We start from the raw sequence: 21,796 nt of genomic DNA on the forward strand, positions 1-21,796 counted from the left end.
TAGAGATGTTTTTTTTTAAATATGGGGCTGGATTCTCCATTCTGGAGACTCGGTCCCCACGCCGGCATGCAAACGGTGTTGTTTCCCGATGGAAACATTGTCATGAAACAGCCATCAATTCCCTGTTCCGGGGTGGGGGAGGGGGTTGCTAGCAGCCAGACAGCACAGAGCTCTCAGCTCTCGCTGTGGATATGGCCTGGAGAATTGCCAGGTCTGTGGCTGGGCATGTGCCTGATGGCGGCCTGCAGCGGCCGCGCGTGCTTCATGGCGGATGCCGTTTGCGTGAGCCGGCCCACAAAATGTCCCCCCTTTCGGCCGGCTCACGCGCCCTGGACCGCACCACCACAGTGCCCCCAGCCCCGAATAAGTCCACCCATGCCCGCGGATCCGACCATCCCCCGACTGTGGCAGCGCTGGACTGAGTCCGCAGCCACAGCGCCGGGTTCCCAACGGGTGAGACCACACGTGTCCCACACTGTCGGGAACTTGGCCGGTTGGGGGCGGAGCATCAGGGGCCGGGCCTCAGCCGGCATACGGAGGCCGTGGAGGGCAAAGCATTGTGAAAGCTGCGCTGTCCCTGATTTCGGCGTCATCAGGAATTCTCCCCCCCCCCTCCCAATCGCCAAATGCGATTTTGGCATCGGGGATCGGACAATCCAGCCCATATTCTTTCATGGGATGTGGTTGTCGCTGGCTAGGCCGGCAATTATTTCCCATCTCTAACTACCCTTGAGAAGGTGGTGGTGCTTTTCCGCGGTTAAAGTTTCGGTATGCTGTCAGGTGAGTATCAAGGGAGCTCTGGTCTGCACCTGATTCCAGTACACTTTATGCCGAAACTGGGTAGCAAAAGCTCTCCGAACACAACATATGGCATATAAATTTAAAACAAATGGAACTGTGGATCCTTTACGGATTTATTTTCTCCACAGCATCATTGGAATTGATGTGAAAGCTCTGCAGTTACAGTGCACCGAGTACAGGGCTTTTTACCAAGCCGCAGAAGTAGAAAGGGACAAACTAATGGAGCTGGTTACCATCCTACAGAAGAGGTAAGATCAAGGCATGATTGACTTTGTCCTCCGGCGTAAGAAGATGTTTTGAAATTTTCAGGCTTGGCTTTGGGGGCAGATAAAACTAATGACCAGACCACTGACTGTGCTTCAGGTTAGAAGGGAGCAATGACAAGGTTTTGGAGGCTGAGCAGAAACTTCTCGAGCAGCGCCGGTGGTCTGTGACTTTGGAGCAGCAACTTGGAAAAGCCAAACTGGATGCCGGAAAGAGCCATGACAGGTCTTCCAGTAAGAACAAAGCAAGTAAGTGCATTGTGACCCAGAGCAGACAACACTTCCTCACACCCCCAGGAGCTCTGACTGTAGCAATTTCTAAATCCCAACCTTGCCACTTGAAGCAGACACCACGGTTTTCTTATTTTGCTTTATAATTTTGCTGTGAAGCACCTTGGGAAGTTTTATGATATTAAATATGCTATAACAATCTAAGTTGTGCTTATCTTACTCCTCTACCTGTTGTTACAACTACAGCGTTTATTATGACCCAGGGTTTAGAAAACTCCAAAGTATACCATGGAGTTCACCTGACCCATGACTTTTAATAGATTTTGGTTGTGGGGGACACAAGGGTCCGTTCTCCAGGTGTTATGCAACAGAGACCTTAAGTATTTCTAAAACTAAAACAATGTTTATTCTATGAACCCAGTTAACATTTTATAAATACAAAGTAAACATCAACTACCAACACACGTAACCCCACAGATACAATACTCTATAGGTAACCTTTAATACCTTCCCAAACAACATCCATAAGTTAAACACTTTTTAAACAAAGACCGCAGGTTTAAATGCTCTACAGAAACAGGTATTACTTTGAAATCATCAAGTGAGCTGAAGACATTCTTTAGCTTGTAGAGAGAAAGATCATGAAAAAATGAAAATAGCTTATTGTCATGAGTAGGCTTCAATGAAGTTACTGTGAAAAGCCCCTAGTCACCACATTCCGGCGCCTGTCCGGAGGGGCTGGTACGGGAATCGAACCGTGCTGCTGGCCTGCTTGGTCTGCTTTAAAAGCCAGCGATTTAGCCCAGTGTGCTAAACCAGCCCCTCACACATCTCTTTGCTTTGAATACAGCTCTCCAACTCTGAAAACAAAACCAAATCAGAGCCACAAAGCAGCTTTTCAGCTCATAACAAAAGTGAAAGACAGAAAGACAGCCCAGCTCCATCCACACACTGACATCATTGCAGCTATTTGATAAACACCCATTTCTTAAAGGTACATCCACCTGACACGGGTGTAAAATTGGAACTGGCAGCTGGCAAAAGGGGAAACGACTGGAGTTTGAACAGTATCTTGTACAACCTCAGTACATCCCAAAGCACTTTACAGCCAATGAAATGTAGGTCTAGATTTTCATCCCCGAGGTGGGTAAGAGGAGTCGGATTAATTCCTGGCTGAGCCCGCCGGCTCAGGAGAAAGTGCTCACAAGGATTGGATTTTGGATTTCTGGGCTCTTGGCCAGGAATACACACTGAGGCTTGGCCAAGGCCCAGAAATCCATTAGCCTGTTTAAGCACCCGCGCCCAAGAGAAAACATTGCCTGATTGACAGCTATGGCTCTCTGATCTATGCTGACAAGTGCATGATATTTATTTACACAAGAATGTAAATAAACATTGGATAAAGGAGTTTCAAATGTTTGCAGTTTCTGCTTTGAAACCTTAAAGGGTCTGGATGATTGACACCTTTATTAGGATGTAGTAAAAGCTATTTGTACGAATGAATGGCTTAAAACAAAATTACACTCGTATCCCACTGTCATTGCGTTTATTGCATCTATACATTGTATTGTGGGTGCAAACGCATGGATGTGATATAGCTTGGAATGAGGGGCCAAAGGGGTTCTTTGGGCAGGCATACGTTGGCACAGGGGAGATGAGGACCTTTTCAAATTCTATTTCAAAAGGTACCTTCATGCCGACAATGCTTTGTGACCCCTCCGAGGTCTTGTGAAGCCTGAATGGCTGAAAAGCTGGCCCGACTGCATGAATATTGCAGAGGACCAAAACATGCCTATCCCCACAATAGAGCCAGCCACGTTGGTCATTCAGGATGCAGGCTTTTGATCTGAATCAGTCGGGCAGCACAGTCGCACAATGGTTAACACGTTCTCCCTGTGTCTGCGGGGTTTCCTCCTGCTGCTCCGGTTTCCTCCCACAGTCCAAAGATGTGCAGGTTAGATGGATTGGCCATTGATAAATTGCCCTTCGTGTCCAAAAAGGTCAGGTGGGGTTACTGGGTTATGGGGATAGGGTGGAGGCGTGGGCTTTGGGTGTTCTTTCTAAGAGCCGATGCAGACTCGATGGGCCGAATGGCTTCCTTCTGCACTGTAAATTCTATGAGTCCCTATCCTCAAAAGGGATTCGGAAACCCAGGGAATGGGGTCGATAATCCTAAGATTTGGGACCCTCGTGTCATTATTAAAGGGCTCCTGAGATATCCCAACTCGGTGACAATCCAGGCCATAGGCACTATTGAAGTGCAGTTTTTACCCATTGAGCAATCGGCAGGTTCCAAAATAGATAGGTGCTTGATGGCCAGCAAAGATGCGATGGGCCAAAGGGCCACTTTCTGTTCTGTAAAACTATATGACTCAATAACCCAACACATGACATCGGGCCCTCAAGGGCCTGGCATCTCAGCCATAAACTTGTACAACACTGAACAAGGCCATTTGTCCATCATGCCTATGCCAGCCCTGTGAAAAAGAGATTAATTTGTCCTCAGCCCCCCTTTGCTCTTTCTCTTTCCCCTGAAAATGTTACTTTTTCAAGGGTATATAATTTCTTTTGAAAGTTACTTTTTAATCTCTTCCACCACTTATCATAGCTCACTCTATATAGACAATTCCCTTCATCTCCACTTTGGTTCTTTTGGCAATCATTTTAAATTTGTGTCCTCTGTGTTATGTTTCTTGTATTGTTCTCCAAGATAGCCAAAGTCGTAGTTTTGACAAAGAATATAAAGCTATATATTTAAATCAAAACTAGTTTATTTTGCACTACTTGAAATCATGTTATGAATTTTCACTACTTGAAATGGTTTGCACACTCTACTGAGTAACAGCTAACAAAATAATAGTATTGAATCTATGATACAGTAATTAATTATCTCTCTAATATATAACCTACACTCTAACACAACTTCTCACTATCCTTCTACATCAACTTCTCCAACAGCTTCTCCCAGAATGCCTAGAGACGCAGCCTTTTATAAGACTACTCAGTGATGCCATCTAGTGTTGATATACACGAACATCATCTTGTTAACCCTTGAAATGAAAAAAATGAAAATCGCTTATTGTCACGAATAGGCTTCAATGAAGTTACTGTGAAAAGCCCCTAGTCGCCACATTCCGGCGCCTGTTCGGGGAGGCTGGTACGGGAATCGAACCGTGCTGCTGGCCTGCTTGGTCTGCTTTAAAAGCCAGCGATTTAGCCTTGTGAGCTAAACCAGCCCCTTTACTCTCCTTAAATTATACATATCATTACACTCTGGTTACTGACCCTCCTGCCAGTGAAAACACTCTTGCTGAGGCATAACCAATGATTTAGAAACCACTACAATAGTTTTTATTACCCTCCAATTTAACATTGTCCCACTTCTGGAAAACAATAAACATCTGTCCCCCGTGTTGATTAAACCCAATAACCATTGCTGTGTAACAGTACTGGTCACATCTGGCTCTCAGCCCAGTTGCACATACATTCACTAGTTTGTTCAGTTCGAAGTCAAGAGTTTGGACATGCTGGGCAGTATTTAATGGAAGTTACGGGGGTCTTGCTCGCCAGTTGGACAGCTACCCACCCTTTGGGCACAACAGGATAGTAAGGGCCCTTCCTTGGGATCAAGAACCCTGGGGGGGGGGGGGGGGGGATAGAAGCCCTCCTTTCAATCAGAGGCCAGAAAATCTGTTGAATGGCATTGCCACCTGGGTGGCGGTGACTGCTCCTGGTATCATACCCACCATAGGCCTGGTATCGTCACTGGATCCCAGGCCACGGATGAGTATTGGCAGAAAGCAGGTCGCAAGGGGAACGTGAGTGGAGTTAGGCCGGCAGAAAGGGCAGGGGTTGGCTCTCCGAAGACCCCTCACTCCCTCTATCAGAAACGGAGTGGCTTTGAATTATGTACGGCCCCACCCACGTGCCTGTTTGCCGTGCTCCTGCAGGGCATTAAATACGCTAACTGCTCATTTATGGGCCTTAATTGGCCACATAATGGGAAAACCATACGCAAGCCACAGACTTAATTGGGGTGGAGGTTGGAAAGTGGCAGGGTCCCCACGTGATTAAATGCCGCCCCACCAACAAACTCACCTGGTCAGGTGACATTAAATTCCATCCATGTTGCCATTAGTGGGTAAATCCTCAAAGCGCCATGTGTTGGGAACAGTAATTTTTGATTTATGGACCTGATTGGAATGTAAATTTAAATATATGTGATATATTTCAAGGTCCCTGAGACAACCCATAATAACACATGCTTGGGTATCCTGGCTTTGAATAATTTCACTACAATGACGCTGGGCTGAAAGGATAGGACAAGTTGCATAGACTGCTGTTCCCTTCAGTTTAGTGTATTAAAGGATGATCTAATTGAGGTGTTTAAAATGATTGAAGGAGTTGATAAGGTAGATCGAGAGAAGCAATTCCTCCAGTGCAGGGGCTCTGGAGAAGAATAACCTTTAATTTAGAACGAGGGGTGAAATCAGGAGCAACTATTTATACAAGCTAATGAAAATCTGGACCTCTCTCCTCCAAAATGCTGATAATTTCAAAACAGCGATTGCTAGATTCGTATTAGGTTATGGATCCGCATCAGGCAGGATCTAATTGAATCGCAGAACAGGCTGAAAGGGCTGAATGGCCGATTTCTGTTCCTCTGTGCCTTTGCAGAACCTTCCTGTAGCTTAAAGAATAGTGACACCTCAGAACAAACACAGTGGTGAGCAGGCGACAGCAAAAGTCCGATTTCATGATTTGCAAATTACAAAAGACATTGATTTAAAAATGAAATAACCATTTTGAAATGCAGGCTAAATTAAAATGCCATCTCATATGAACTGAAGAGGCGGGGAATAAAGATTGTAATTCCTTCACCCCAACGGAGCACTTGGAAAGCACACTGGCATGTTTGCAGATAGTGCCCTCAAGGCAATTGTGGAGAGTTTGCACAGTTGGTTGTCAAGAGCAATTTCTCAAAGAAGAGTCATTGCGATACCTAGCAGGTGTTGGCTGGCAGAGTGATTTCCCTCTGCGCCTCTGGGGCAGCTGGCTGCAGCTGTGGAAGTAGAGGATAGACCTGAGAAAAGGCACCAAGGTAATGCTTATTAGAAGATTCCTATAACAAGGATGCTCCCAAGTATACATACCGGGATAACATGTCCTCAAGACTGTCAGTCTTTCTCTACTTGCTCTTTTAGAACTTTCATGCCACCTTTTGATCCCGCCAGTGCTCAGTGAGCATTGATGCCTATACAAAGGGCTACAGTTCCACCTGACTGAAACTTGTGTAACATCGGTATATTAACAGTGCCTCCCACAGAAAGCTCTCCCAACACAACTTAGGTTCAGGATGCATGTTCAGTAACTGACACACAGGAGGAGCTATAAAAAGGCCGCATGGATGAGATAATTGATGTCCCTTGACATCCGCCCTGTTCTTGTGAGATTGAGTAACCGTATATTGCTGCTGTGACTATCGGTTGGTAAAGAAGGTGAAAGTGCCAGTACCAACTGAACAATGCATCACTTGTGCAATACATCTGTGGGCGGCTAACAGCTGATGCTGCATTTGGTTGCCACACTGGTCCTCAAGGAGGTAGAGGTACAAGAGTTGAGAGACAGAAGGTGACCTCATTTGTTGTTGACGGTTCTTCCCCGAGGAAGAGGTTGATTAAAGGTGCCCTTACGGCAGGTGCATAACATTGTAATGTTCCCACTTCGGGGCATTTAAGAATGCTTTGGTAGGAAATTCTATACTTACTGAAAATTATGAATGGAGAAAAATTGCATTGTACCTTTAAGAGCTCCCTTCCCCAATGTACATAACATCAACTTGCACTTCCCCAACACTGGAAGGGACCTTCCTTTCAAAATAAAAGTATAGGGTGCCTGAAAGTGCATTCCTATTACAACAACAACTTGCATTTTATAGTAAGTTCTAGAACCAGAGGGCTGAATTCCCCCCCCCCCCCCCCCCCCCCCCCCCGGGCAGTTGGGGTTTGGGGGCCGAGTGTAAAATTAGGCAGCATGGCAACTAATGGCCACTTAAGGGATTCTTCCCCTGCCACTAGGATTTTTTCCACAGCAGAGAAGAACCTCGCTAAGTGTCCAGGTCACCAGCTCCCCCCTCCTCCCCCACTAACTCCTCCGTGTCGATCGGGCCACCACTGCACCCCCTCACTCCCCAGCCCCCTTACCAAGGCCTGCCAGACTGACTGTGTTGAATCCCCAAACTTAGCTGGAAGTCCAGGCTCCATCGGTACCTCCTTGTTGCATGCAGTCGCAATGGCAGCCTTTACTACCACCACTGCTGCTGAGGCAGGGAAGCTGCTGGACATTTGTTTGGTGTCTATTCGAGGTGGAACTTCCTCCCTGGTGGGGGAAGAAAGACCCAACAATAAAGATTATTGTTATTATTGTTCTTATTATTATATTAATTACAGCTGTTAAATGGCTGCAGGGTGAGCCAGCCAAGCACAGGCAGGCTTTCCCCCAATTTGATGCTGTACAGAGGGCTTCAGCCCATACAATGGCTTGAGTGTAAAAGGAAACCACTTGGCTGCTGAGAACCATGCCAGCTCTCTGCAGGAGCAATCCAGCTCGTCATAATCCTCCACCCACCCTTCTCCCATAGCCTTGCAAATTGTGTCCATTCATGAGTTTATCTAATTCCCTTTCGAAAGCCACAATCCACCATCACTCCAAATCAATACCGTTCACTGCTTAGAGGGAGGTTTTCCTCATGTCACCTTTTGCCATTCATTTGAAATCAATGTGGGCCTTCCGTCAATGGTGACCGTTTCTTTCTATCTACTCTGCCCATACTCTCTCGTGATTTTGTATACCTCTATCAAATCTCCTCTCAACATTCCCCGTTATAAGGAGAACAACCCAGCTTCTCATCTATCCACATTAGTGAAGACCCTCTCCCCTGGAATAATTCAACTAAATCTTTTCTGGCCCTCTCTAAAGCCTTCACGTCCTTCCTAAAGTGCAATACCCAGCATTGGATACTCCAGTTGTGGCTGAACCAGCTATTATCCTACTGAAGCTTTATCATCCCATACTAGAATTAAGAATGATGGTACTATAATGCTACTTCCAAAGTGGCACAGTGTACGTTACACAAGAGGTGGCCACAGAGAGGTTGGGAAATCCTGATGTCCCAATCCCCAGTTACCCATTTAGTACCAATAAATCCATTCCCATCCGTTGAAAAATTTGTCATGCTTTCTCTCATGGCACACAGTCATACACAAGGCAGTTTAAGCTGATCTGCTCAGGTGGACATTGATGGGACGTAGTGTTGATCTTACACCTCTACTTGGCTTTACTCCCCATGAAGAGTAGTATTTTTCGACTGAGTGTAAGACCGCTGTTCCAGCCAACGTAAAATCTTGCGCCTAGAGAGTTGGGTTAAAATTCCTCCTCAAGAGGGCAGCACGGTGGCCTAGTGGTTAGCACAACCGCCTCACGGCGCTGAGGTCCCAGGTTCGATCCCGGCTCTGGGTCACTGTCCGTGTGGATTTTGCACGTTCTCCCCGTGTCTGCGTGGGTTTCGCCCCCACAACCCAAAGATGTGCAGAGTAGGTGGATTGGCCACGCTAAATTGTCCCTTAATTGGAAAAAATAATTGGGTAATCTAAATTTATAAAAAAAAAAAAAAAAAAAAAATTCCTCCTCAAGCACAGTTCTGGAAAGGACTGGTGAGCGGTGTACAATAGCAGATTCCATGTTTTACACCTGGCATCCTAAAACCAATTTGAACCGTCTCCACCACCTATTTGGCTCAGATGTGGGAATTAGCACAGGCCAGACATGTGACTGATAGTTACAAGGAAGCGAGGAAGGATCTAAAGAGAGAGCTAAGACGAGCAAGGAGGGGACATGAGAAGTCTTTGGCAGGTAGGATCAAGGAAAACCCAAAAGCTTTCTATAGGTATGTCAGGAATAAAAGAATGACTAGGGTAAGAGTAGGGCCAGTCAAGGACAGTGGTGGGAAGTTGTGTGTGGAGGCTGAGGAGATAAGCAAGATACTAAATGAATACTTTTTGTCAGTATTCACTCAGGAAAAAGATAATGTTGTGGAGGAGAATGCTGAGACCCAGGCTATTAGAATAGATGGCATTGAGGTGCGTAGGGAAGAAGTGTTGGCAATTCTGGACAAGGTGAAAATAGATAAGTCCCCGGGGCCTGATGGGATTTATCCTAGGATTCTCTGGGAAGCCAGGGAAGAGATTGCTGAGCCTTTGGCTTTGATTTTTATGTCATCATTGGCTACAGGAATAGTGCCAGAGGACTGGAGGATAGCAAATGTTGGCCCTTTGTTCAAGAAGGGGAGTAGAGATAACCCCGGTAACTATAGGCCGGTGAGCCTCACGTCTGTTGTGGGTAAAGTCTTGGAGAGGATTATAAGAGATACGATTTATAATCATCTAGATAGGAATAATATGATTAGGGATAGTCAGCATGGTTTTGTGAAGGGTAGGTCATGCCTCACAAACCTTATCGAGTTCTTTGAGAAGGTGACTGAACAGGTAGACGAGGGTAGAGCAGTTGATGTGGTGTATATGGATTTCAGTAAAGCGTTTGATAAGGTTCCCCACGGTCAGCTATTGCAGAAAATACGGAGGCTGGGGATTGAGGGTGATTTAGAGATGTGGATCAGAAATTGGCTAGTTGAAAGAAGACAGAGAGTGGTAGTTGATGGGAAATGTTCAGAATGGAGTTCAGTTACGAGTGGCGTACCACAAGGACCTGTTCTGGGGCCGTTGCTGTTTGTCATTTTTATAAATGACCTAGAGGAGGGCACAGAAAGTTGGGTGAGTAAATGTGCAGACGACACTAAAGTCGATGGAGTTGTAGACAGTGTGGAAGGATGTTGCAGGTTACAGAGGGACATAGATAAGCTGCAGAGCTGGGCTGAGAGATGGCAAATGGAGTTTAATGTAGAGAAGTGTGAGGTGATTCACTTTGGAAAGAAAAACAGGAATGCGGAATATTTGGCTAATGGTAAAATTCTTAGCAGTGTGGATGAGCAGAAGGATCTCGGTGTCCATGCACATAGATCCCTGAAAGTTGCCACCCAGGTTGATAGGGTTGTGAAGAAGGCCTATGGTGTGTTGGCCTTTATTGGTAGAGGGATTGAGTTCCGGAGCCATGAGGTCATGTTGCAGTTGTACAAAACTCTGGTACGGCCGCATTTGGAGTATTGCGTACAGTTCTGGTCGCCTCATTATAGGAAGGACGTGGAAGCTTTGGAACGAGTGCAGAGGAGATTTACCAGGATGTTGCCTGGTATGGAGGGAAAATCTTATGAGGAAAGGCTGATGGACTTGAGGTTGTTTTCGTTAGAGAGAAGAAGGTTAAGAGGTGACTTAATAGAGGCATACAAAATGATCAGAGGGTTAGATAGGGTGGACAGTGAGATCCTTCTCCCGCGGATGGAGGTGGCTAGCACGAGGGGACATAGCCTTAAATTGAGGGGTAATAGACATAGGACAGACGTCAGAGGTAGGTTTTTTACGCAAAGAGTGGTGAGGCCGTGGAATGCCCTACCTGCAACAGTAGTGAACTCGCCAACCTTGAGGGCATTTAAAAGTTTATTGGATAAGCATATGGATGATAATGGCATAGTGTAGGTTAGATGGCCTTTAGTTTTTGACTTCCCATGTCGGTGCAACATCGAGGGCCGAAGGGCCTGTACTGCTCTGTATCGTTCTGTGTTCTATGACCTTGCTGCACTTGCTGGACAAAGTGGCTGCACCATCAGTGGATCGAATGCAAGACTATTTTTCCAATAATTTCTGTAATGCGGGAGCATTAATTATTGAGGCTATTAAGCTGCTTGGTGTTTTTTTTATCAATGATTTATGCACGAGAGCATTAGATCAATATTCTGCTCTGACCTTATCTTGCCCCCTGTTTGCGTTTGCCGTTGTCAGCAGGCGTCAACACAAAGCAAGCAATTTGGATGGCACGAAGGTGACTTGCAGAGTGATTGTTCCTATTCTAACGTCGTCATAATAATAATGTGCAGAGGTACGGGGAAAAGGCAGGAGAAACGGCACTAAGTCATAATGTTCATTTGGAGAGCCAGGGCGGAAACGATGGGCTGAAGGGCCTCTTCCTGCACCGTAACAATTCTGTGATTCTGATTCCGTAACTATATTTGCAGTGGGTGGGCTGACCGGATGGTGGGTGATGAAGTGGCAAAGCTTTGCTCGCTTTTACTATTTTCGATGACGAATGTTCACATTCTTGTCGTGGACTTCCGGTTGCGGTGATGCGGAGTGAAGCCGCACGTTTGGCAGCTCCCGCTATTAAAGGACTTTCGGGCCTATTTTAGGGCCCCAAACGGCGCTGTTTCGACGATTCCTGGTGGGGGAAAGTGTTTGGAGGAACATTCCCCGAAATTTATGGTGCGTACCCGGAGTGGGGAAAAGGAAAAGGCTGCAGCAGCTCCCCAGGAAATGCGGGGGAAGAAGGACAAAATGGCGGCCGGTGGAGCACCCGAGGACTGGTGGAAGTGGGCGCAGGAGCAGCAAGCTGCTCTTCTGCGCTGTTTTGCGGAGCTGAAGGCTGAGTTGCTGGACTCCCTGAATGCGACTACCAACAAGCTGCTTGGGACCCAGGCGGCCCAGGAGGTGTCCATTCGGGAGTTGCAGCAGCAGGCCGCTGAGCGGGAGGAGGAAGCCATGGTCCTCGTGGGGAAGGTGGAGTTGCACGAGGCACTTCACAAAAAGTGGCAGGACCGCCTAGAGGATCTGGAGTTTCGCACGAGGCGAAATAATTTGAGGATCCTGGGCCTGGCGGAGGGGCTGGAGGGGTCGGACCTTCCATCGTATGTGACCACGATGCTGAGCTCGTTGATGGGAGCGGGGTCCTTCCATTTGCTCCTGGAGCTTGAGGGAGCCCATAGAGTGCTGGCCAGGAGGCCCAAGACGAATGAACCCCTGCGGGCGGTGCTGGTGCGGTTCCACCGATTCAGTGACCGGGAGTGTGTGCTGCGCTGGGCCAAGAAAGAGAGGAGCAGCAAGTGGGAGAATTCGGTAGTGCGAATCTACCAGGACTGGAGTGCGGAGGTGGCTAAGCGGCGGGCCGGGTTTAACCGGACGAAGGCGGTGCTTCATAACAAGCAGGTTAAATTTGGAATGCTGCAGCCTGCGCGTCTGTGGGTGCATATAAGGACCAGCACCACTATTTCGAGTCCCCGGAGGAGGCGTGGGCCTTTGTACAGGCGGAGAAGCTGGACTTGAACTAGGGTCTGGGGACTGCGGGGTCTGGTACACTATGGTCGTTGCTGTGTTTGTTGTTGCTGTTTTTGTAATTTTGACATGTGTTTTCTATGCTGGCTTTCGCTCTGTTTCCGGGTGGGTCTGTTGGGTATGGTTTTGTGTTATGTGGGGATTGTTGGGGGTTTTTCATTTTCTCTTCTGTACGAGGCTGGGGGATGGGGTAGAGCTGGAATTTGGGGAGCTGCGTCAGAAGGGTGGGGTGGGGCAGTGTGAAAGCGCGGGCTTTCCTCTGGTTTCCCGCGCTGCGGGGCAGGAGCTGGCAGTGGGGGCGTGGCCTCTACTGGTTTTTTTCCCGTGCTGAAGCGGTGCCAAGGAGGAGTGGCAGGAGGGGGGATGGGGGCATGACCCCATGTCGGGAGGGGCCGGGTTTTGGCTGGAGTTGCCGGGGTCAGCAGAAGTCAGCTGACTCACGGAAGTACCATGGAGGGTGCGTCGCGGCTAGGAGGGGTCCTAGCCTGGGGGGGTGGGGGGGGATACCGGGTTGCTGCTGGAATGGCCAGGAAGGAGCTGGTGTGGGCCGGGGGGGGGGGGGTAGAGGAGAGGCGTTATCGCCATGGGGAACGGGTCAGGCGGGGCGAGCTGGCCTGGGGCGAGCAGTCGATAAGCTATGGCTAGTTGGCGGGGGAGGGGGCGGGGTGCCCTCTGATCCGGCTGAGTACCTGGAACGTGAGGGGGCTGAATGGGCCGGTTAAGAGGGCTCGGGTATTTTCTCATCTGAAGGGGCTGAAGGCGGACATGGCTATGCTCCAGGAGACCCATTTGAAGGTGGCGGACCAGGTTCGTCTGAGGAAGGGGTGGGTGGGGCAGGTTTTCCATTCAGGATTAGACCCGAAGAACCGGGGGGGGTGGCGATTCTGATGGGGAAGAGGGTGGCGTTCGAGGCGTCTGAGGTGGTGGCGGACAAGGAGGGCAGATATATTATGGTGAAGGGTAGGCTGCAAGGAGAGAAGGTGGTGCTGGTTAATGTATATGCCCCGAATTGGGATGACGCTGGCTTTATGAGGCGCATGTTGGGCCGCATTCCGGACCTGGAGGCAGGGGGCCTGATCATGGGGGGAGACTTTAACACGGTGCTGGATCCCCCACTGGACCGGTCCAGTTCAAGGACGGGTAGGAGGCCGGCGGCGGCCAAGGTGCTGAGGGGGTTTATGAACCAGATGGGAGGGGTGGATCCCTGGAGGTTTGGGAGGCCAAGGGCGCGGGAGTATTCCTTTTTCTCCCATGTGCATAGGGTTTACTCCCGAATAGATTTTTTCGTCCTGAGCAGGGGATTGATCCCGAAGGTGCAGGATGCTGAGTATTCGGCCATAGCAATTTCAGACCATGCTCTGCACTGGGTCGATCTGGAGATGGGGGAGGCGCGGGACCAGCACCCGCTCTGGCGCCTGGATGTGGGGCTGCTGGCTGATGAGGCGGTGTGTAGGAGGGTCCGGGGAAGTATTGAGTGGTATCTTGAGACCAACGACACGGGGGAGGTCCGGGTGGGGATGGTCTGGGAGGCTCTGAAAGCAGTGATCCGGGGGGATCTGATTTCCATCCGGGCCCATAGGGAAAGGAGGGAGAGGGAGAGACTGGTGGGGGAGGTTCTAGACGTGGATAGGAGGTACGCGGAGGCCCCGGAGGAGGGGTTGCTGGGGGAATGCCGTAGTTTGCAGGCCAAATTTGACTTGTTGACCACCAGAAAGGCGGAGATACAGTGGAGGAGGGCGCAAGGCGCGGTATATGAGTATGGGGAGAAGGCGAGCAGGATGTTGGCGCATCAGCTCCGCAGGCGAGATGCGGCTAGGGAAATTGGTGGAGTGACGGATAAGGGTGGGAATGTGGTGCAGAAGGGGGCAGAGGTGAACGGGGTCTTTAGGGACTTTTACGAGGAACTGTACCGGTCGGAACCACCGGTGGGGGGGGGGGGGGGGGGGGGGGGGGGGGGGGGGGGATGGAGAGCTTTATGAACAGGCTACTTTTCCGAAAGGTGCAGGTGGAGGGGCTGGGAGCGCCGAGTGAGTTGGAGGAGCTAGTCAGGGGGATTGGTCAAATGCAGTCAGGTAAAGCGCCGGGGCCGGATGGGTTCCCGGTGGAATTTTATAAAAAGTATGCGGATCTGGTGGCCCCCCTGTTGGTGCGAGCCTTCAATGAGGCATGGGAGGGGGGGGGGGGGCTTTGCCCCCGACGATGTCACGGGCGCTGATCTCTCTGATCCTGAAGCGGGATAAGGACCCCTTGCAGTGTGGATCAGACAGGCCTATCTCGCTCCTCAATGTTGACGCTAAGTTGCTCCCGAAGATCCTGGCCACCAGGATAGAGGACTGTGTGCCAGGGGTGATACACGAGGATCAGACAGAATTTGGCAAGGGAAGACAGCTTAACACGAATGTGCGGAGTGTTGTTAAATGTTATTATGATGCCGGCAGTGGAGGGGGAGGCGGAGATAGTGGTGGTGCTGGATGCAGAGAAGGCGTTTGATAGAGTTGAGTGGGGGTACCTGTGGGAGGTGCTGGAGCGGTTCGGATTCGGGGAGGGGTTCATCAAATGGGTGAGGCTGCTCTACGAGGCCCCGATGGCGAGTGTGGTTACCAATGGAAGGAGATCAGAGTACTTCGGGCTCTACCGTGGGACCAGGCATGGGTGCCCCCTGTCCACCTTGCTTTTTGCACTGGCGATAAAACCTCTGGCTTTGGCGCTGAGGGAGTCGGGGAGGTGGAGGGGCCTGGTGCGGGGTGGGGAAGAACATAGGGTATTGCTGTATGCGGACAACCTGCTGTTGTATGTGGCGGACCCAGAGGGGGGAATGCCGGGGGTGATGGAGCTGTTGGCTGAGTTTGGGAGCTTCTCGGGCTATCAGTTAAATTTAGGCAAGAGCGAGGTATTTGTAGTACACCCGGGTGATCAGGAGGAGGGAATTGGGAGACTCCCATTTAAGAGGGCAGTGAAGAGTTTCAGATACCTGGGGGTGCAGGTGGCCAGGAGTTGGGGGACTCTCCATAAGCTTAATTTTACCAGGCTTGTGGAGCAGATGGAGGAGGAATTCAAAAGGTGGGATATGGTGCCGCTATCGCTGGCGGGTAGAGTGCAGTCCGTCAAAATGACGGTTCTCCCGAGGTTCTTGTTCCTTTTTCAGTGTCCTTTCGCAGTGACATGACAATGCTGCTCCACACTGGAGTGTAAGCAGGCAGAATCTTGCACCGAGTTGCATAAAGAAACATAGGAACAGCAGGTCAAAGAGAGAGACTTTGGAAAAATGTTGAAGGAGAAGAAGGGAAGGTGGCCGAGGTGGAGAGGTTTATGGAGGGAATCCGAGAGTTTGGGGTGTAGACAGCTGAAAGCGTGGCCGCCAATGGTGAGGTGATGAAGATCAATCAGGAATTCAAAAAAGGCTAGAATTTGAGAGCGCAGAGTTTTCAGTGAGTTGTCAGGCTCGAGTTAGGGAGGGATTTAAACAATTAAATACGAATTTTAAATTCCAGCTGTTACTGCACCTGTAGCCAATATAGATCAGTGAGCACAGGGGTGATTGGGGCTAGTTGCGATACAGGCAACAGGCAATACCTGAAAATACACCAGGATGAGAAATGTTATTCTGCCCAACCTAGCACATCAATTTACACCTACACCCCCATCATCAAGTGTCTCTCAAATGAGTCCAAGGATTTTCCCACCTGACCCTCCCCAGGCGTCCACTCCAAATACTAATGCCTCCTTGGGAAGAAACTCTAACTTTACCTTTCATCGTTTTGAACTTGCTTTTTTTTTTCTTTTATCAAAATGTTCCATGATATTGTACTGCATATTTTACCTTTGTCTATCCGGTTTGATCTACAGTTCCGCAGTGTCCCCTCTCTTAACAGGGAAAACCAGTTTCTCTTTTTTTCTCTGACTGTCGCAGATCTGGATGTTAATTCTGATTTATTTTCAGGTGGCAGAAAGCCAGGTATGATGGGACATAATGTTAAACTAAAATCTTTTATTCTCATGGCTGTTAAAGAGCATGCGGCTGTGCAGATGTGAAATTGAACATTGGCAAGGGTAGCAAAACAGGCGGAATTGCATCTGCTGCCTGTTTTACAACATGCCTGATGTTTTATTCTGTTGAAGACAAAGGGCGGGATGTATAACAGGCAGCTGGTGTCATGTACCCGCCGCCTGTTTTGAGAACCTGTACACGGTCAAATTGTACCCCCACTGTCTCTCTGATCAATGTCAAAGTAAAACTCGTATAGCTGTCCTGTTTTCCTAAATGAAGGTTCGTCCAGCATCAACCGTCAGTGCCAGAACCTATGCGGCAGCGGGGATTTGCCTCTAGGGAGGCCATCGACCATAGATATTCAAGTAGAAGAACTGAATACACGGTAAGATGATGTTTGTATTTTCAAGGGGTTCGTGTCCTTGTGCAGATTTGCTCTGGTGTGCAATGTACTGCTACCTGAATGTGGTAGGATAATTTTATCACAATATGTTCTGAAATGTTTTTTGTCAAGAGGTGGAGATGCCGGCGTTGGACTGGGGTGGGCACAGTAAGAAGTCACTAGCTTCGAATCACTAGCTTTCGGAGCACAGCTCCTTCCTCAGGCGAGTCAGCTAGTGATTCGAAACAAACCTGTTGGACTTTAACCTGGTGTTGTAAGACTTCTTACTGTTTTTTGTCAAAACTACTGGACAAAATATGAAAATAAAAGCTAATTACTACGGATGCTGGAATCTGAAACAAAACCAGAAAATACTGGACAATCTCAGCAGGTCTGACAGCCTCTGTGGAGCGAAAAGGGGGCTAACGTTTCGAGTCTGGATGTCCCTTTGTCAAAGCCATCCCGACTCGAAACGTTAGCTCCCTTTCCTCTCCACGGTTGCTGTCAGGCCTGTTGAGATTGTCCAGTATTCCCTGTTTTTGTTTGGGACAAAATATGAGATTGCAGCTCATGGGGTGTCTCGTGCAGATTGAGCCATTTGAAATGAACCTTGTGCAGATGCAACCTTGCACCTGACGCAAGATGCCAAACTGGTACTGCCTTGCCAGTACCTGATTGGCAGTGACTCAGAAATGCACTACTCTTGGTGTGTACCAGCTCTGACCACCAGTGTTTATTCTGAGGGTACGTTGTGAATGTGGTCAGGGAACGGGGAGTTACAATGGGAGGTTCTGGTCTATGAGTAGTCATGTTGGTTACAGACATTGGCTATCAATTGGATATTTCTTACTGTCCTTTTGGCCCTTTGGCGACTAGGGGATTTTCAAAGCAACTTCATTGCAGTGTTAATGGAAGCCTATTTGTGACACTAATAAAGATTATTATTTTGGACAAGAGGATTGTGCTGGAGCACTTTCTTCGATTAATGTTTTGAATTCGTATGAATAGAACACACAATAAGTCAATGGAGAATGCATTTTTCTTAATTAAGATTCCCTTCATATTGTGGATGATTATGGACTTTCTTTACTCTTGAATTAAAACAAATAACTTTGCATGGTGCAGAAATATTGTACCTAGCTGGAGTTTAGAGAATGGAAATAAATCACTCTCGCATTATAATTCCCTTGTTTGGAGGATAATAAAGCAGACTTTCCTGAGGTCCCAGGTTCGATCCCGGCTCTGGGTCACTGTCCGTGTGGAGTTTGCACATTTTCCCCGTGTCTGCATGGGTTTCACCCCCACAACCCAAAGATGTGCAGGGTAGGTGGATTGGCCACGCTAAATTGGCACTTAATTGGGGGAAAAAATAATTGGGTACCCTAAATTTATAAAAAAAAGGAGGCAAAAGAAGCTGACTTTCTCAGCTGCACAGGCAGCTCAATTCTTTGACTTGTATGAAGCGTCACCTATTTAGCAGTTGTTTTTGTTCTTTGATGGTATGTGGGTGTTGTTAGCAAGACCAGCATTTCAGCCCTAATTGTCCTTGAGAAGTTAGTAATAAACTGCTGGTTGTCTGTCAAATGCTTGAAACAATTCTTTTCATTTCTGTTTTTAAAGTCAGATGAATCGCTTAACGTATAATATTTCAAAACCACACTGTGCAATAACTTTATTCTGATATTATACGGTCGTTCCGAAGTCAAGTCTTACCCAATGAATTGGAAAAGGAGCCTCTGTTTTAATGGAGTACTGCGCAGTACAAGGAACAATCATTTTATTAGCGCCCCAGATCTGAGAAATAAAAGGGAACCAGGGCAGGATTCAATGATCATTATTCATTCTTTCAGTCGCGGCACTCCATGTTCTGGCTTTTTTTTTTGTTTGTTCCATTGTTCAGTCTAAAGTGAAAGTTAAAAATAAGAATACTAAATCTGGGAAGGTAGCTTAAGAGGATGGAAAGATCTCATCCAAAATTGAAAACCTGCGTTTCTCTTTCAGATGCCCTGCTGTGTATTTCCTACGTTTTGTTTTTTAATGTCAGATTTCCAGTCTGTGTGATTTCAGCAACAATCTTGGTTTCTTTCCCAAGAACTCTAGAAAGAAGAATAACTTGCATTTATATAGAATTTTACGCTGATCAAAGTGCTTCGTAGCCAGTGAAGTGCTTTTAAAATCTAAACGTTGTTGTAATGTAGGCAAACGTGACAGCCAATTTGCTCACAGCAAGATTCCAAAAACAACAATGAGATAAATGGCTATTATAAATGGGGCGGCACTGTTTCCTCACAGCGCCAGGGACCTGCCTTGGGTCACTGTCTGTGTGGAGTTTGTACGGTCTGCGTGGATTTCCTCCAGATACTCCAGTTTCCTCCCACAGTCCAAAGATGTGCAGATTAAGTGGCTTGGCCATGCTAAAATTGTCCCTTAGTGTGTGGGATGCTGGAGTTAAGGCCAGGATGAGATCAGCCATGATCAAATGGCGGAGCAGACTCGATGGGCCAAATGGCTTAATTCTGCTCCGGGCAACATGGTGGCACAGTGTTTAGCACATGCTGCCTCACAGCGCCAGGGACCCGGGTTCGTTTCTGGCCTCGGGTGACTGTCTGTGTGGAGTTTGTACTTTCTCCCCGTGTCTGCGTGGGTTTCTTCCCACAGTCCAAAGATGTGCAGGTTAGGTGGATTTGCCATAATAAATTACCCCCTGGTGTCCAGGGATGTGTAGGTTAGGTTAAAGGGTGATAGGAAAAGGCGGGGAAGTGGGTTTGGGTGGAGTACTCTTTCAGAGGGTTGGTGCAGACTTGATGGGCCGAAAGGCCTCCTCCTGCACTGTGGGGATTCTATTCTATTTATATCTCATGAACTTATAAACTTAGGTCCAGCTGAGCGACTGGATGAGGCCTTGGTTTCAACATCTCATCCAAAACATATCACTCTTTCCATACTGTACAAACTTACCAGCCTAAATTACGTGTTTTAGTCTCTGGAATGGGTCTTGAAATCTTGTGATTCTGATTCTGAGGTGACCGTGTGCAACCAAGATATGGCTGACACCTACATCATAGAATTATAGACTGAAATGGCACAGAATAAGACCACTTGGCCCGTCATGCCAATGCCAGCCCTTTGGTAGAGAGAACCAATTCTCCACAGTCTCCTCAAGTTCTCATTTGATGTTGGTGGATTAATCTGAAAGTAATGCTGTGATATCTTTTTGATTTCAGACTTGCCATACAGATGGATGAGAATGAAGCCTTAAAGACGGCTCTGCAAAGCACTTTAAAAGCCAAAGAAGAAGACCTGAAATTATACTATGACACAATGGGTCAAGTGAAGCAGGTCTTCCTCCAGGCTCTCCGACAGCACAAAGAGAAAACTTAAGTCGGCTGCTCCAGCCGAAGATAATGATCTTTGATTTCTTGTTGAGGAGGTATCCAAAACAACTGCTGTGACATTCGGAGAACAGTCAAAGGAGAAAAGAACAAACCCAAGTCAGTGCCACACTATCCCAGATTATTGCAAACTAGACATTGGGCTACTTGGGCAATTATCAGACAATCTTTTGGTTTCACTCATGCTTTTTATAATTGAAAAGACTGAGGCGTCAATCACAAAAGATGATAAATGAAGCAGTCCACTCGGCCCATCTGCGGTTCACTCCCATTACTGTATCCAATCGGGTGTTAAATGACTCGAGATTTTTTGATGCCAGGTGTAAGCCCATTTCAAATATGGATCAATTGCAGTAATGGTACAATAGAGATAAGGGGGGCAGTTGGGAGCGGATACAACTTTTCTTCCGTCTGCATGTCAAGGAAAGGGGCTTAAAATTGCTTTGTAAGCGTTTAACCTTCTGAATAGGCACAGCAAGTATTGCTAAAGTTAACTTCAAATCAAACTCATGTCACTTTATGTGCAGCCAGACATCGAAGATTGCTGCTCTACCCTCGAGGAACGATACAGCTGATACGCCATGTGTCTTATAATGTGTGGTTAATCAAAAGAATGAGTTACTCACCTTGCTGGTACCTTAATGTCGGCTTCCATATTCAGAAAACTCTCTTTTTTGGCGATGCGGGTTTTAAAAAAAAAAAATCAATTCCAATGTTGCAACCATTCCAATGGGAACCCATTTTGTGGAGTAGGGATGAATCCAGAGGTGAGCAGATATTGGTACAAACCTGGTCTGAACAGATTGCCACCAATTCAGCAGTCTTGATCCTCGAAGCTGGTAGATTGAGTGCATAAAATATGGACGTTCCCTTGTCCGTCGGGATTAAGATATATTATCAGAGATGCTCTGAATCGGAGCTGGTCTTTGCTGTGCCTATCCAGTGGTACATGAGTTGTCACTGTCCGCATTGCAGGAAGGAGTCAACCTCCCATCACTTCACCTCAGTGAAAATGTATAAATTCCAAATAGATGCAATGCTGCGTCTTAATGTGTAAATATGTCAGCCTCATCTAAGAATAAATGTACCTACCTGCTCTTAACAGGAAGTGCTTATGCAGCCTGCTTAATTTTTTTACAATTCAAAGTGTCAGTCAAAGGCATGAGAAATAAATCAACGGGAGAATTTGGATTTATTTATTGTTACGTGTACCGAAATACAGTGAAAAGTATTTTTCTGCGAGCAGCTCAACAGATCATTAAGTACATGAAAAGAATAGGAAATAAAAGAAAATACATAATAGGGCAACACAAGGTATACAATGTAACTACATAACACCGGCATCGGGTGAACCATACAGGGGTGTAGGGTTAATCAGGTCAGTCAATAAGAGGGTCATTTAGGAGTCTGTTAACAGCGGGGAAGAAGCTGTTTTTGAGTCTGTTCGTGCGTGTTCTCAGACTTTT

The 21,796-nt window shown here is 47.6% G+C and overlaps 1 protein-coding gene across 1 annotated transcript in view; it reads left to right on the top strand.

The window, feature by feature from the left end:
• ccdc13 (coiled-coil domain containing 13) overlaps positions 1–21,445 on the top strand; it is a 74,342-nt gene extending 52,897 nt beyond the window's left edge. Inside the window, exons 12-15 of the mRNA XM_038798519.1 lie at positions 930–1,049; positions 1,165–1,313; positions 16,836–16,941; positions 20,163–21,445. Coding sequence (XP_038654447.1) covers positions 930–1,049; positions 1,165–1,313; positions 16,836–16,941; positions 20,163–20,319 — 532 coding nt within the window. The 3' untranslated portion in view covers positions 20,320–21,445. The remainder of the gene's footprint in view (positions 1–929; positions 1,050–1,164; positions 1,314–16,835; positions 16,942–20,162) is intronic.
• The last annotated feature ends 351 nt before the right edge of the window (positions 21,446–21,796 follow it).

Source organism: Scyliorhinus canicula, chromosome 5 (genome assembly GCF_902713615.1).
Source record: "Scyliorhinus canicula chromosome 5, sScyCan1.1, whole genome shotgun sequence".
Lineage (NCBI taxonomy): Eukaryota > Metazoa > Chordata > Chondrichthyes > Carcharhiniformes > Scyliorhinidae > Scyliorhinus > Scyliorhinus canicula.